Below are 14954 nucleotides of genomic sequence, written 5' to 3'. Positions count from 1 at the left end.
CGTGTTTGATCATAGTAGGGCCAAGTGAAGTTCTAGAGACTGACCAAAATATATTGCTAAATAAAATGCCTCGGAATGTAGCATTTTGACGACCATCCAGTGTGATAATGGTTGAATGTAACATTTTGACGACCATCTAGTGTGATAATGGTTGAATGTAGCATTGTGACGACCACCCAGTGTGATAATGGTTGAATGTAGCATTGTGGTGACCATCCAGTGTGATAATGGATGAATGTAGCATTGTGACGACCATCTAGTGTGATAATGGTTGAATGTGGCATTGTGGTGACCATCCAGTGTGATAATGGTTGAATGTAGCATTGTGACGACCACCCAGTGTGACAATGGTTGAATGTAGCATTGTGACGACCGTCCAGTGTGACAATGGTTGAATGTAGCATTGTGACGACCGTCCAGTGTGATAATGATTGAATGTAGCATTGTGGCGACCATCCAGTGTGATAATGGTTGAACTTTGTGGCAACCAACCATCCTGTGTAGCATTTTGACTACCATCCATTATATACCCATTATATATGGATATCATCCCAAACTGGCTCCCACAGGAGATATCGCGTGAGTGTAGATATCGCTGCAATGAAATTGCATCACAAGTTTACGTCATTAGTTATTACTGCTAATTACTGATTACAAACTGAAAAAGTTGGAAGAATGATGTTGGATGATAAATAAAATCTCACCACCTTCGTGTCTTTTGATATCAAATATATCCACACTCGTTGATAAAAGTAGACACTCGTTGATCAACTCTTGTTGATATATACAATATCAAAAGACATTCGAGTGAGATGCTCTCTCTCTCTCTCTCTCTCTCTCTCTCTCTCTCTCTCTCTCTCTCTCTCTCTCTCTCTCTCTCTCTCTCTCTCGTTACATAGTCGAAACCAAGCTTGCCAAACCAATGGTTGATAGTGTGAGCAAGTACATATGCTGTTGGATCCCTATGCCACAGATCCGCCCAGGTGACAGGCCCAGTCATCACTTTAGTCGGCTGTTTTTACAAGCATGGGGCCCCGCACGGGTTCGGTATTTGTGAGGTGGGCAGCAGGTGCTTGCCTCTCCCTAATGCCATCATGGAGTCAAGCCGATCTGTAATGTCGTTATCTCCTCAAGCCGACCAGAAGCCGCGGCATAATCCTCCTTGATAGACCAACTTATTTAGTTGATTGTCACAGAACCTCGCGCACCACACACTATGGTCATGACCTCGCGCTCCCTTGTCAGCGCCACCCCCAGGGGTCATTAGCGCCACCCCCAGGGGTCATCAGAACTGCCCCTGCCTGCAGTCCAGTCATAGGGACAGTAGCTGTTGACGGTTGGCCATGGCTGCTGGACATGGTGGTGATGACATTTGTCTGCCCTTGTGCTCGTGCTGATCTTTCTAACTATTTTTAAACAATAATCTTAACTTGTTGTAAAAGGAAATTGTATTTGTTTTATTCACAAAACCCCAAACATTTTGCACTATGGTCGAAATACGATCGTCACTGTGAAAACAACAGTTACTATTGGTCTCCACGACGACCAGTGGGCCGTACAACCTGCCCGAGAACGTTTCTCTGTCCAAGTAAATGATAATCAACCTGTGTTATGTGGATCGGGTTCTTCTCAGGCATCTAAGGACCCGTGAAGATCCGGGTCAGAATAGATCTTCAGCAACCCATTCTTGCCGTATGACGCGACTATGCTTGCTGAAGAGGCGACTAGGGTCCAGCGTTACTGGGGACGGTCAGTAATCCGGTTTGTGACGTCATTGCGGTCGTTCACTACTATGGCGGCAGTACCATCATTCGATTGATGATGTCGCATTAGTCGCTAAGTCCATTGGTGATGGTTAGAGACGCTATGTCCGATCACAAATTGACGTTGTGCTACAGTTTGCCTCTCTATAGGACAGTGTTGTAGCGGAAGTAGAGGGACACAGGGCATGCTTGAAGTCAAGGGCAGAGAGTATTTATTTCACGAGACATATGGAATATCCTATCTATTATATACATTTTGTGTATTTGTTTAACGGAAAATTCAATTATTTCATTATAAATGTAAAACCTTGAAATGTAAATTGTCCCTATCTAACACACAGGGACGGTTCACCATCCCTTTTATTTGCGACTTATAAAGTAGTTTCGTGTTTCCACTATCAAAGTATAATTTTTTTATCAAGGGTCACGACAATTTTTTATCATACATTTAGACAGGATTATGTACAAAATCAACTTTAGACAAACATATTATTGAAAACTACGAGACTGCTGTTGAAAGCGATTTCAGCTCAAGTTAAGTCTAAAGCTTGCACATCAGTTACTTACTGCACTTACCTCTTGTTTTTGTTTGGGAAGTGAGATTAAGTCGCCTAGATTTGAAAAATACCAATCTCAGAATATAGTTTAATAATCTGAAGAGGTCGTGGATCTAATCCATGTTCTCCCTCTTAATCCTTATGCACTCTCTAAATCAATGTGTGTCAATGTGGAAAATGAGAGCTTTTAGCAGACAGATGTAAGAGCATGTGTGTCACTGGGTAACAGGAGGGGCTTTAGCAGGCAGATGTAAGAGCATGTGTGTCACTGGGTAACAGGAGGGGCTTTAGCAGACAGATGTAAGAGCATGTGTGTCACTGGGTAACAGGAGGGGCTTTAGCAGACAGATGTAAGAGCATGTGTGTCACTGGGTAACAGGAGGGGCTTTAGCAGGCAGGTGTAAGAGCATGTGTGTCACTGGGTAACAGGAGGGGCTTTAGCAGGCAGGTGTAAGAGCATGTGTGTCACTGGGTAACAGGAGGGGCTTTAGCAGGCAGGTGTAAGAGCATGTGTGTCACTGGGTAACAGGAGGGGCTTTAGCAGGCAGATGTAAGAGCATGTGTGTCACTGGGTAACAGGAGGGGCTTTAGCAGACAGATGTAAGAGCATGTGTGTCACTGGGTAACAGGAGGGGCTTTAGCAGGCAGGTGTAAGAGCATGTGTGTCACTGGGTAACAGGAGGGGCTTTAGCAGGCAGGTGTAAGAGCACGTGTGTCACTGGGTAACAGGAGGGGCTTTAGCAGGCAGGTGTAAGAGCATGTGTGTCACTGAGAACAGGAGGGGCTTTAGCAGACAGATGTAAGAGCATGTGTGTCACTGGGTAACTGGAGGGGCTTTAGCAGGCAGGTGTAAGAGCATGTGTGTCACTGGGTAACAGGAGGGGCTTTAGCAGGCAGGTGTAAGAGCATGTGTGTCACTGGGTAACAGGAGGGGCTTTAGCAGGCAGTTGTAAGAGCATGTGTGTCACTGGGTAACAGGAGGGGCTTTAGCAGACAGATGTAAGAGCATGTGTGTCACTGGGTAACAGGAGGGGCTTTAGCAGGCAGGTGTAAGAGCATGTGTGTCACTGGGTAACAGGAGGGGCTTTAGCAGGCAGTTGTAAGAGCATATGTGTCACTGGGTAACAGGAGGGGCTTTAGCAGACAGATGTAAGAGCATGTGTGTCACTGGGTAACAGGAGGGGCTTTAGCAGGCAGGTGTAAGAGCACGTGTGTCACTGGGTAACAGGAGGGGATTTAGCAGGCAGGTGTAAGAGCATGTGTGTCACTGAGAACAGGAGGGGCTTTAGCAGACAGATGTAAGAGCATGTGTGTCACTGGGTAACTGGAGGGGCTTTAGCAGGCAGGTGTAAGAGCATGTGTGTCACTGGGTAACAGGAGGGGCTTTAGCAGGCAGGTGTAAGAGCATGTGTGTCACTGGGTAACAGGAGGGGCTTTAGCAGGCAGTTGTAAGAGCATGTGTGTCACTGGGTAACAGGAGGGGCTTTAGCAGACAGATGTAAGAGCATGTGTGTCACTGGGTAACAGGAGGGGCTTTAGCAGGCAGATGTAAGAGCATGTGTGTCACTGGGTAACAGGAGGGGCTTTAGCAGGCAGGTGTAAGAGCATGTGTGTCACTGGGTAACAGGAGGGGCTTTAGCAGGCAGGTGTAAGAGCACGTGTGTCACTGGGTAACAGGAGGGGCTTTAGCAGGCAGGTGTAAGAGCATGTGTGTCACTGAGAACAGGAGGGGCTTTAGCAGACAGATGTAAGAGCATGTGTGTCACTGGGTAACTGGAGGGGCTTTAGCAGGCAGGTGTAAGAGCATGTGTGTCACTGGGTAACAGGAGGGGCTTTAGCAGGCAGGTGTAAGAGCATGTGTGTCACTGGGTAACAGGAGGGGCTTTAGCAGGCAGTTGTAAGAGCATGTGTGTCACTGGGTAACAGGAGGGGCTTTAGCAGACAGATGTAAGAGCATGTGTGTCACTGGGTAACAGGAGGGGCTTTAGCAGGCAGGTGTAAGAGCATGTGTGTCACTGGGTAACAGGAGGGGCTTTAGCAGGCAGTTGTAAGAGCATATGTGTCACTGGGTAACAGGAGGGGCTTTAGCAGACAGATGTAAGAGCATGTGTGTCACTGGGTAACAGGAGGGGCTTTAGCAGGCAGGTGTAAGAGCACGTGTGTCACTGGGTAACAGGAGGGGATTTAGCAGGCAGGTGTAAGAGCATGTGTGTCACTGAGAACAGGAGGGGCTTTAGCAGACAGATGTAAGAGCATGTGTGTCACTGGGTAACTGGAGGGGCTTTAGCAGGCAGGTGTAAGAGCATGTGTGTCACTGGGTAACAGGAGGGGCTTTAGCAGGCAGGTGTAAGAGCATGTGTGTCACTGGGTAACAGGAGGGGCTTTAGCAGGCAGTTGTAAGAGCATGTGTGTCACTGGGTAACAGGAGGGGCTTTAGCAGACAGATGTAAGAGCATGTGTGTCACTGGGTAACAGGAGGGGCTTTAGCAGGCAGGTGTAAGAGCATGTGTGTCACTGGGTAACAGGAGGGGCTTTAGCAGGCAGTTGTAAGAGCATATGTGTCACTGGGTAACAGGAGGGGCTTTAGCAGACAGATGTAAGAGCATGTGTGTCACTGGGTAACAGGAGGGGCTTTAGCAGGCAGATGTAAGAGCATGTGTGTCACTGGGTAACAGGAGGGGCTTTAGCAGACAGATGTAAGAGCATGTGTGTCACTGGGTAACAGGAGGGGCTTTAGCAGGCAGATGTAAGAGCATGTGTGTCACTGGGTAACAGGAGGGGCTTTAGCAGGCAGATGTAAGAGCATGTGTGTCACTGGGTAACAGGAGGGGCTTTAGCAGGCAGATGTAAGAGCATGTGTGTCACTGGGTAACAGGAGGGGCTTTAGCAGGCAGATGTAAGAGCATGTGTGTCACTGGGTAACAGGAGGGGCTTTAGCAGGCAGGTGTAAGAGCATGTGTGTCACTGGGTAACAGGAGGGGCTTTAGCAGGCAGGTGTAAGAGCATGTGTGTCACTGGGTAACAGGAGGGGCTTTAGCAGACAGATGTAAGAGCATGTGTGTCACTGGGTAACTGGAGGGGCTTTAGCAGGCAGGTGTAAGAGCATGTGTGTCACTGGGTAACAGGAGGGGCTTTAGCAGGCAGATGTAAGAGCATGTGTGTCACTGGGTAACAGGAGGGGCTTTAGCAGGCAGTTGTAAGAGCATATGTGTCACTGGGTAACAGGAGGGGCTTTAGCAGGCAGTTGTAAGAGCATGTGTGTCACTGGGTAACAGGAGGGGCTTTAGCAGGCAGTTGTAAGAGCATGTGTGTCACTGGGTAACAGGAGGGGCTTTAGCAGGCTGTTGTAAGAGCATATGTGTCACTGGGTAACAGGGGGGGCTTTAGCAGGCAGATGTAAGAGCATGTGTGTCACTGGGTAACAGGAGGGGCTTTAGCAGACAGATGTAAGAGCATGTGTGTCACTGGGTAACAGGAGGGGCTTTAGCAGGCAGGTGTAAGAGTATGTGTGTCACTGGGTAACAGGAGGGGCTTTAGCAGGCAGTTGTAAGAGCATATGTGTCACTGGGTAACAGGAGGGGCTTTAGCAGACAGATGTAAGAGCATGTGTGTCACTGGGTAACAGGAGGGGCTTTAGCAGGCAGATGTAAGAGCATGTGTGTCACTGGGTAACAGGAGGGGCTTTAGCAGACAGATGTAAGAGCATGTGTGTCACTGGGTAACAGGAGGGGCTTTAGCAGGCAGATATAAGAGCATGTGTGTCACTGGGTAACAGGAGGGGCTTTAGCAGGCAGATGTAAGAGCATGTGTGTCACTGGGTAACAGGAGGGGCTTTAGCAGGCAGATGTAAGAGCATGTGTGTCACTGGGTAACAGGAGGGGCTTTAGCATGCAGATGTAAGAGCAATTGTGTCACTGGGTAACAGGAGGGGCTTTAGCAGGCAGATGTAAGAGCATGTGTGTCACTGGGTAACAGGAGGGGCTTTAGCAGGCAGATGTAAGAGCATGTGTGTCACTGGGTAACAGGAGGGGCTTTAGCAGACAGATGTAAGAGCATGTGTGTCACTGGGTAACAGGAGGGGCTTTAGCAGGCAGATGTAAGAGCATGTGTGTCACTGGGTAACAGGAGGGGCTTTAGCAGGCAGATGTAAGAGCATGTGTGTCACTGGGTAACAGGAGGGGCTTTAGCAGGCAGATGTAAGAGCATGTGTGTCACTGGGTAACAGGAGGGGCTTTAGCAGGCAGGTGTAAGAGCATGTGTGTCACTGGTTCACAGGAGGGGCTTTAGCAGACAGATGTAAGAGCATGTGTGTCACTGGGTAACAGGAGGGGCTTTAGCAGGCAGGTGTAAGAGCATGTGTGTCACTGGGTAACAGGAGGGGCTTTAGCAGGCAGGTGTAAGAGCATGTGTGTCACTGGGTAACAGGAGGGGCTTTAGCAGGCAGATGTAAGAGCATGTGTGTCACTGGGTAACAGGAGGGTCTTTAGCAGGCAGGTGTAAGAGCATGTGTGTCACTGGGTAACAGGAGGGGCTTTAGCAGACAGATGTAAGAGCATGTGTGTCACTGGGTAACAGGAGGGGCTTTAGCAGGCAGGTGTAAGAGCATGTGTGTCACTGGGTAACAGGAGGGGCTTTAGCAGGCAGTTGTAAGAGCATGTGTGTCACTGGGTAACAGGAGGGGCTTTAGCAGGCTGTTGTAAGAGCATATGTGTCACTGGGTAACAGGGGGGGCTTTAGCAGACAGATGTAAGAGCATGTGTGTCACTGGTTAACAGGAGGGGCTTTAGCAGGCACATGTAAGAGCATATGTGTCACTGGGTAACAGGAGGGGCTTTAGCAGACAGATGTAAGAGCATGTGTGTCACTGGGTAACAGGAGGGGCTTTAGCAGACAGATGTAAGAGCATATGTGTCACTGGGTAACAGGAGGGGCTTTAGCAGACAGATGTAAGAGCATGTGTGTCACTGGGTAACTGGAGGGGCTTTAGCAGACAGATGCAAGAGCATGTTTGTCACTGGGTAACAGGAGGGGCTTTATCAGACAGATATAAAAGCATGTGTGTCACTGGGTAACAGGAGGGGCTTTAGCAGGCAGGTGTAAGAGCATGTGTGTCACTGGGTAACAGGAGGGGCTTTAGCAGACAGATGTAAGAGCATGTGTGTCACTGGGTAACAGGAGGGGCTTTATCAGACAGATATAAAAGCATGTGTGTCACTGGGTAACAGGAGGGGCTTTAGCAGGCAGGTGTAAGAGCATGTGTGTCACTGGGTAACAGGAGGGGCTTTAGCAGACAGATGTAAGAGCATGTGTGTAACTGGGTAACAGGAGGGGCTTTAGCAGGCAGATGTAAGAGCATATGTGTCACTGGGTAACAGGAGGGGCTTTAACAGGCAGATGTGAGAGCATGTGTGTCACTGGGTAACAGGAGGGGCTTTAGCAGACAGATGTAAGAGCATGTGTGTCACTGGGTAACAGGAGGGGCTTTAACAGGCAGATGTTAGAGCATGTGTGTCACTGGGTAACAGGAGGGGCTTTAGCAGGCAGTTGTAAGAGCATATGTGTCACTGGGTAACGGGGGGTGGGGGGGGTTTAGCAGACAGATGTAAGAGCATGTGTGTCACTGGGTAACAGGAGGGGCTTTAGCAGACAGATGTCAGAGCATGTGTGTTACTGGGTAACAGGAGGGGCTTTAGCAGGCAGGTGTAAGAGCATGTGTGTCACTGGGTAACAGGAGGGGCTTTAGCAGACAGATGTAAGAGCATGTGTGTCACTGGGTAACAGGAGGGGCTTTAGCAGGCAGATGTAAGAGCATGTGTGTCTTGGACTGCAATTGACTCCACGGTTACACGTCAATTTCATACACTATGGTCAAACCAAAATCGCGGCAAGCCCCACGCTTTATAAGGTCAATGCCATACAACATGGTTAAACCTAGATCATCACTAGCTCTATGTTTTATAAGGTCAGTGCCATACACCATGGTCAAATCTAGGTCGCCACTAGCCCTATGTTTGATAAGGTCAATGCCATACACCATGGTCAAACCTAGATCATCACTACCCCTATGTTTTATAAAATCAATGTCATACGCCATGGTCAAACCAAGGTCGCCACTAGCCCCACGCTTTATAAAGTCAGTGGTCAGCATGAAGACAGAAAGCTTGTTTTCCTCCATTATCGTGTTGAATTTTGGAGACATTGTATTGTCCAAATGTTCTTGATCATGAAACGTTCATGGTATACAACATTGTATCCTAAATTAATTCTATTTCATTGAGACAAATTCTTCAATGACTGTAGTTATTGTTTCGACTAATGTTCTAAAATGCAAGTATTCTGGTTCGCCACGATTATGTTTCTGGGTTTGTCAGCCCCATACCTGCGCTGGTGGGTTTCATCGAAGTGGTAAAGGTCTGAGACCTGCATCACTTCAGGCTTTCCTCCCACATTAAGCTGACACACCATGATATAAGTGGAATAATGTTCCAAGCGACATTAAACCAAACCCACTCACTCACTCACTCACTCACTCACTCACTCACTCACTCACTCACTCACTCACTCACTCACTATAATGCAAGAAAGTTAGAACGGCTTTGCAGCAGACTGTTTGGTTATCAATGTTTCAACTGAAGCACGACTTGGTCAAATATGACTTTGTGGACAAGATGATAACTGACTACACACCCACGTCCTTGTACAAGTGACTCTCTTCCTGTTGCTGGTGCTGGCAACTCGAAACGACAACACTCCCCCCATGATAAAGTTTGAAAACAACACAAGAAACTAAGATTAACAGCAGGTACTTTAATTTGTTAGTTTCAAATAGTGGATACACATCTTCCTCACGCTCAGTTGTTACTGAAAAGAATTCACAACAAAATGTCAGTAGGACATTACTGCTACATACAATGATCATTACTGAAACTACAACGGTTACAATGTGAAGGTCAATACAGTTGTAGCTGGGTATCGTTAGGTAGAAGAAATTGCAGTGTGAATGACTTGTTGACTGGATTTCAACTTTTGGTGTGTTACCATCGCTTCTTCGTTGATGCATTTGAGGTTGATCACTTACGATGGGTGGCCACAGTGACGCTGGCCATCAATACAGTGAACATTGAATACCTACGATAGGTGGCCACAGTGACGCTGGCCGTCAATACAGTGGACATTGAATACCTACGATGGGTGGCCACAGTGACGCTGGCCATCAATACAGAAAACATTGGATACCTACGATAGGTGGCCACAGTGACGCTGGCCGTCAATACAGTGGACATTGAATACCTACGATGGGTGGCTACAGTGACGCTGGCCATCAATACAGTGAACATTGAATACCTACGATAGGTGGCCACAGTGACGCTGGCCGTCAATACAGTGGACATTGAATACCTACGATAGGTGGCCACAGTGACGCTGGCTGTCAATACAGTGGACATTGAATACCTACGATAGGTGGCCACAGTGACGCTGGCCATCAATACAGTGAACATTGAATACCTACGATAGGTGGCCACAGTGACGCTGGCCACCAATACAGTGAACATTGAATACCTACGATAGGTGGCCACAGTGACGCTGGCCACCAATACAGTGTAGGTTGTGTACTTATGAAGGGTAGCCACAGTGCCGCTGGTCATCAATACAGTGGATATTGAATACCTACGATGGGTAGCCACAGTGACGCTGGCCACCAATACAGTGTAGGTTGTGTACTTATGAAGGGTAGCCACAGTGACACTGACCGTCAATACAATTGAGGTTGTATACCTACGATGGGTGGCCACAGTGACACTGACGTCAATACATTTGAGGTTGTATACTTACGATGGGTAGCCACAGTGACACTGACCGTCAATACAGTTGAGGTTGTATACTTACGATGAGTAGCCACAGTGACACTGACTGTCAATACAGTGGAGGTTGTATACTTACGATGGGTAGCCACAGTGACACTGGCCGTTAATACAGTTGAGGTTGTATATACTTACGATGGGTAGCCACAGTGACACTGACCGTCAATACAGTTGAGGTTGTATACTTACGATGGGTAGCCACAGTGACACTGGCCGTCCATACGGTGCAGTTTGTATACTTACGGTGGGTAGCCACAGTGACAATATCCGTCAATACAGTGGAGGTCGGAGACAGGCTGGCACGTGCAGTCTATCTGGCCATTGTTGTAAGCGTCAAAGCATTCATTCTGGTTTCTGCATCTGGCTGTGGATGTGGTGTCAGGTATTATTATGTAAGAAAGATTTACACAGTTATATCCACAATCATGTGGAAGGCACACAATAATACAAACACCAATCTGATAGGTATATGCACATGTTAACTTTAACGTGTGATAAATGGTTAACTCCCTTTGATAAAAATTATGAACTGCATTTAGTAAATCAATAATTGTCAGAAACCCTGGTAATATCGCCAGTGCCACTCATTGTTTCACACATACTTTTTCGAGACAATTTCAAACATTTTTAATATCTACATGCTCACCCTTTAAATTTCAAAATATGGTCACTATTCCAAGAGGTATGACACCAGGCCTACCTAGGTTAGGTTCCGGAGCACACAGAACGACGCACGTGCAGGTTCCCGCCTCACATGCGATAGATCCACCAGAGTTACACTGAGTGATGGTGCAGTCACGGACATTGCTACACACTTCTCCCTGCACGGAGACCACTACAACACAAATAGCACAACTGGGTTTTGCAGAGTAAAAGTTACAGGAAGGCAAATGGCGTTTGTAGAGAGGTCGTCAGTGCACAACCAACGAGAAATAATTATGTCCAGAGTGAGTAGCTAACTTCTTTAAAGCATTCCTGAGTAGGGGCAGATAATTTGCTATTCCGAGTTTCACATAAACTTGTACCTATTGTCACCTTAAGAAAGAAACAAGTGTGAAATGTCTCACCTTCCATGGCACCTAACTGACGTCGCTTCGTTTAGATGTCATGATCAATTGATGACGTACTGATGTAGCAAAGTGAAGTGTTATTGGTTCACCTAACCAATCTGCTCTTTAACACTGGTCACGGTCACGTGTGTACAAACGTCTTTGATTGGACGTGTTCAGGTCACGTGTTACTGTAGATCGCCCAGCCTTTGGGGACCTTTAACTCACCATTTTGATCTTCGCAGAAACTTCTAGAAACACACAATATGGACTCCGCGTTATCTGGAGGCTGTGACTAGATTAAGGTGTGATAAGTAGACCTGACGTTATTACAGCCTTACGCCATGAAACTGTGTCTACAAAAACATAGCACTTTCAAGGGCAGTTAAAGCAATGTATTCAGCTGAGCATCTAATATCTAAATTTAGAAATATACCTGTTAAATAGCTGTTCAGGGTAATTGATGATAATATACTGCCAGTACTGATGTACAGCTCGGAACCGTATATCGCCCCAGTATTGAGAAAATCTATACACAAATTTGTAAATTTGCATTTGGCGTCAGCTACCGGTCACCAAATAAGGCAATTTCAGCAGAATGCTGAAGGTACCCAATATTTGAAAACTATCAATGCAGAGTTATCTCATACTGGATACGTTTGCTCAGACAACCAGCTACACGATACTCTAGACGATGCTATTACATGCTTAAACACCTGGACAACTTGGGAGATATGAACTGGGCTTCTTTTTCTCATGGATTTGCGCATGCGTGAACATCCCAGGATGTTGGAAATAAAATCATGTTCTTAAAAATGTTAAACAACGATGTAAAGACATGTGTTGTCAAAACTGATCAGCTGATATCATATGTTCACACTCGCTACATGCTTATTCCATGTTTACGACGGACGTAATACCATAAACGTATTTATCAACATTTCGATCTGTATGTTTATGGAGCACTAAGTTCAGGTGTGGTATAGATACCCCCCATATACAGTTATACAGACATCCCAAACATAAGGATGTTTTAACATCGGTGTGTCCTAACTGCAAATATCACAAAGCGGATTAATACCAAGTGTTATAAATAAGTCCAGAATATGAAGACATAAGATTCAAATACCCACCTAACTATCAGTAACTACTGTTAATGAACAAACAAAATGGCCACATTCTTCTCAGTTTCTGTTAATAAGGTATTTGAACGAAAGATGATCCATTGAATAAATACAAAACTCAAATGTGTAAATCTGTTCAGATCCAAAATACAAATGGTGCCCCATGACGAATTTTCCTACAACAAAATGTCATTGTACTATTGACCTCATGGCCACATATACGATATAAATTTGTCTGACGGTCTGTCCATCTATCTGAAGCTGTGTCCGCATGTTTCACTTCCGAGAGGTCGTACACACCACGACTGACCTATAGTCCTGATTCTGTGCTTCTACACAATGAGAATATGTAAGAAATCAAATTTGCCCTAACGATGAACCCCATGTGTAGTGTAGTAAAGTATAGTTTTGACCTGAACTTTCATAGTGAAAGAACGAGGACTTTGACGTCATAAACTATACTTTGTTACACTACACATTGGTACAGAGCAAACTTAATTAATTTTCTTATTTTAAGATTAACCTTATGTTGTAATGGAGCTGGGATAATAACAAATATGTAATGACGTACATTGAACATCCTCGAACAGGGCCAACTGAAGGGCTCTTCTACCTAATTGCCTGCATCCTTATGTTAAGGGAAATATTTACAACGGCACTAAACTGGATAGTTGTTTGAATACGTCATTATCCATTCAGTGTGCGGTTAGCCATGATTCCATGCAGCATTAAGTAGGATTCATAAATATATGTTATAATAATTTGACTCGAAACATTCCACAGCTGCATTGTGGGGCCGAGCCAAGAAATGTAAACAAAGCCGAAATTCGGTGCCGCTGTATACTGTGACTTTAGATGTTTTCTGTCGTACAAGTTGCAACTTGGTTTCCACCACTAATGTTACAAAACTGCAGCAACTGCAAGCCTTGCAATACTGTGCTCACCGAGTTGGTGGCGCTCCATGATACCCCACGTGAATCGACGGCCTGAGGCGTAATATGGCGGCGGCGTCGCGGAGCGAACATGGTAGAGGATGAGCAATATGGCGGTCGTTCTGTTTGACTGCAGTAAGTTGCTTAATGCCGTACGCTGAGCAGCTGGTGTACATGTGGTTATGAGACCTGTTAAAGATTCCTCATTCCTTTAGGGTACACTGTAATTGTTCCAATCCTTCTTCCAGAGACAAATACAATTCGGAGATACCAGCGCCCGCCATTTGTGACACGGACACAAAGGTTTGAATATGTTTGTGATGAGCCTGCGGTGCGGCACCAGAGAAGGTGGACATCATCTGGCCTTATTTCTTCCAACATTATAATAGTTGGAGTGAGTGATTAAGGTTCAACTCCGCTCTCACTTGTATCGTGTATGCTAACTTCAACTGGGAGGAAAGCTCTAATGATGCACGTCTTTGACGGTTGCCACTATGGTGAGGCCCCGAGCACGGAATGGCGCTGAGAAACCGAGAAATGCAATCAAGACGAACGTGGATTCCAACACATAAGGGACACAACTATGCACGGTGAATCAGAAACGGTCTACCAGGTTTCTATCCTCATTTGTGTGTATACCTACCAATCACAGCCAGTAGTCCCAGGACACATACAGTCTTCATGATGTTTGCCTCTCTAAATATGAGCGCATGCCCACTTCTCACAAACTTTTATATGTTAAAGCTTATCTAAGTATTTGAAAACAAGCAAATATATTTCAGTTGAAAATCATGTCATGATAAAAGTTTGCTGCACGATTGTTTGATAACACATGTTTTCGTGATCATGCAAAGGAGTGGTTGAGAGGTATACATAAATTAGACTGTTGAAGTAAAGGGAGTATTCTGTGGACAGGACGATCAAGTGATCGATATAATGAGCAACGATCCGCGCCTTTGGGATGTGACGACACCTTAAATACAATCAGCATACATTGCTGGAGACCTTCTGTAAAAAGAATCACTATGGAGTTCAAATGTTTTGAAATCTTGAAATTTCTTATAGCACTTTCGTGTGACCCTCATAACCCCTGCAGGGGTTGAAGCGATAGGTTCAGGTGAGAAGAGGAATGATCAACTACATCTAGAAGAGGATCGTCGATCTAATACCAAACATAACATACCCAAAGCAGAGGCGTGCAGAAGAGATGACCGGTCACACTGGTGACCATGTGCTCCACGTGGCGACCTCGTCATCAACACTAAACAGACGAATGAGAATATGCTCCAGTCAGATACTGAGTCTGGGAAATCTCAATCAAAACAATTTCAATGTTTATTGTAACAAGAGAAAACAATGACTACACAGAACAAGATCATGTACACTTCAACTTTTATCTGTGAAGATGTTTCCAGAGACCTGTTTTGCGAACACCAAAGGTCCAGACATTTGTTTCAGACCTTGGACGTCAGTCACAGTAATGTCTCGGAGATGGTATCCATCCAAAGTGTTCCTCCAAACTACAATGACTGTGTAAAGCCATAGCAGAGGCAACATGGCGTGTTTGAAGTAAGGAAAGCAAGGAGGCCAACAAAGGTGTAAGCTCCGAGAATTACCGACGGAATCCAAAACGAAATTGTGACACAAAGCAGGATAAAAAGCCTCTT

General features: G+C 45.8%; 1 protein-coding gene across 1 annotated transcript; it reads right to left on the bottom strand.

The window, feature by feature from the left end:
- Window positions 1–9112: 9112 nt before the first annotated feature.
- On the bottom strand, window positions 9113–14040 carry LOC139468746 (uncharacterized). The gene is made up of 4 exons (XM_071250872.1): window positions 13931–14040; window positions 10883–11017; window positions 10426–10546; window positions 9113–9181 (listed from the first exon to the last, which is right to left on the bottom strand). Exons 1-4 carry the CDS (start codon window positions 13968–13970, stop codon window positions 9172–9174), a joined length of 306 nt encoding a protein of 101 aa, XP_071106973.1. The 5' UTR covers window positions 13971–14040; the 3' UTR covers window positions 9113–9171.
- Window positions 14041–14954: the final 914 nt, after the last annotated feature.

This window comes from Haliotis cracherodii, unplaced genomic scaffold (assembly GCF_022045235.1).
Source record: "Haliotis cracherodii isolate W230 unplaced genomic scaffold, xgHalCrac1.p SCAF_2, whole genome shotgun sequence".
NCBI classification, from domain to species: domain Eukaryota; kingdom Metazoa; phylum Mollusca; class Gastropoda; order Lepetellida; family Haliotidae; genus Haliotis; species Haliotis cracherodii.
Note: the sequence above shows the minus strand (reverse complement) of the source record. Positions and strands in the feature narration are given on the sequence as shown.

Coding starts and splice junctions, on each gene's coding strand:
- LOC139468746 (XM_071250872.1), bottom strand. CDS start 13,970: ATGAAGACTGTATGTGTCCTGGGACTACTGGCTGTGATTG. Junction 11,018..13,930: donor GGGACTACTGGCTGTGATTG/GTAGGTATACAC, acceptor TTTGTGTTGTAG/TGGTCTCCGTGCAGGGAGAA. Junction 10,547..10,882: donor TGCTCCGGAACCTAACCTAG/GTAGGCCTGGTG, acceptor CCACATCCACAG/CCAGATGCAGAAACCAGAAT.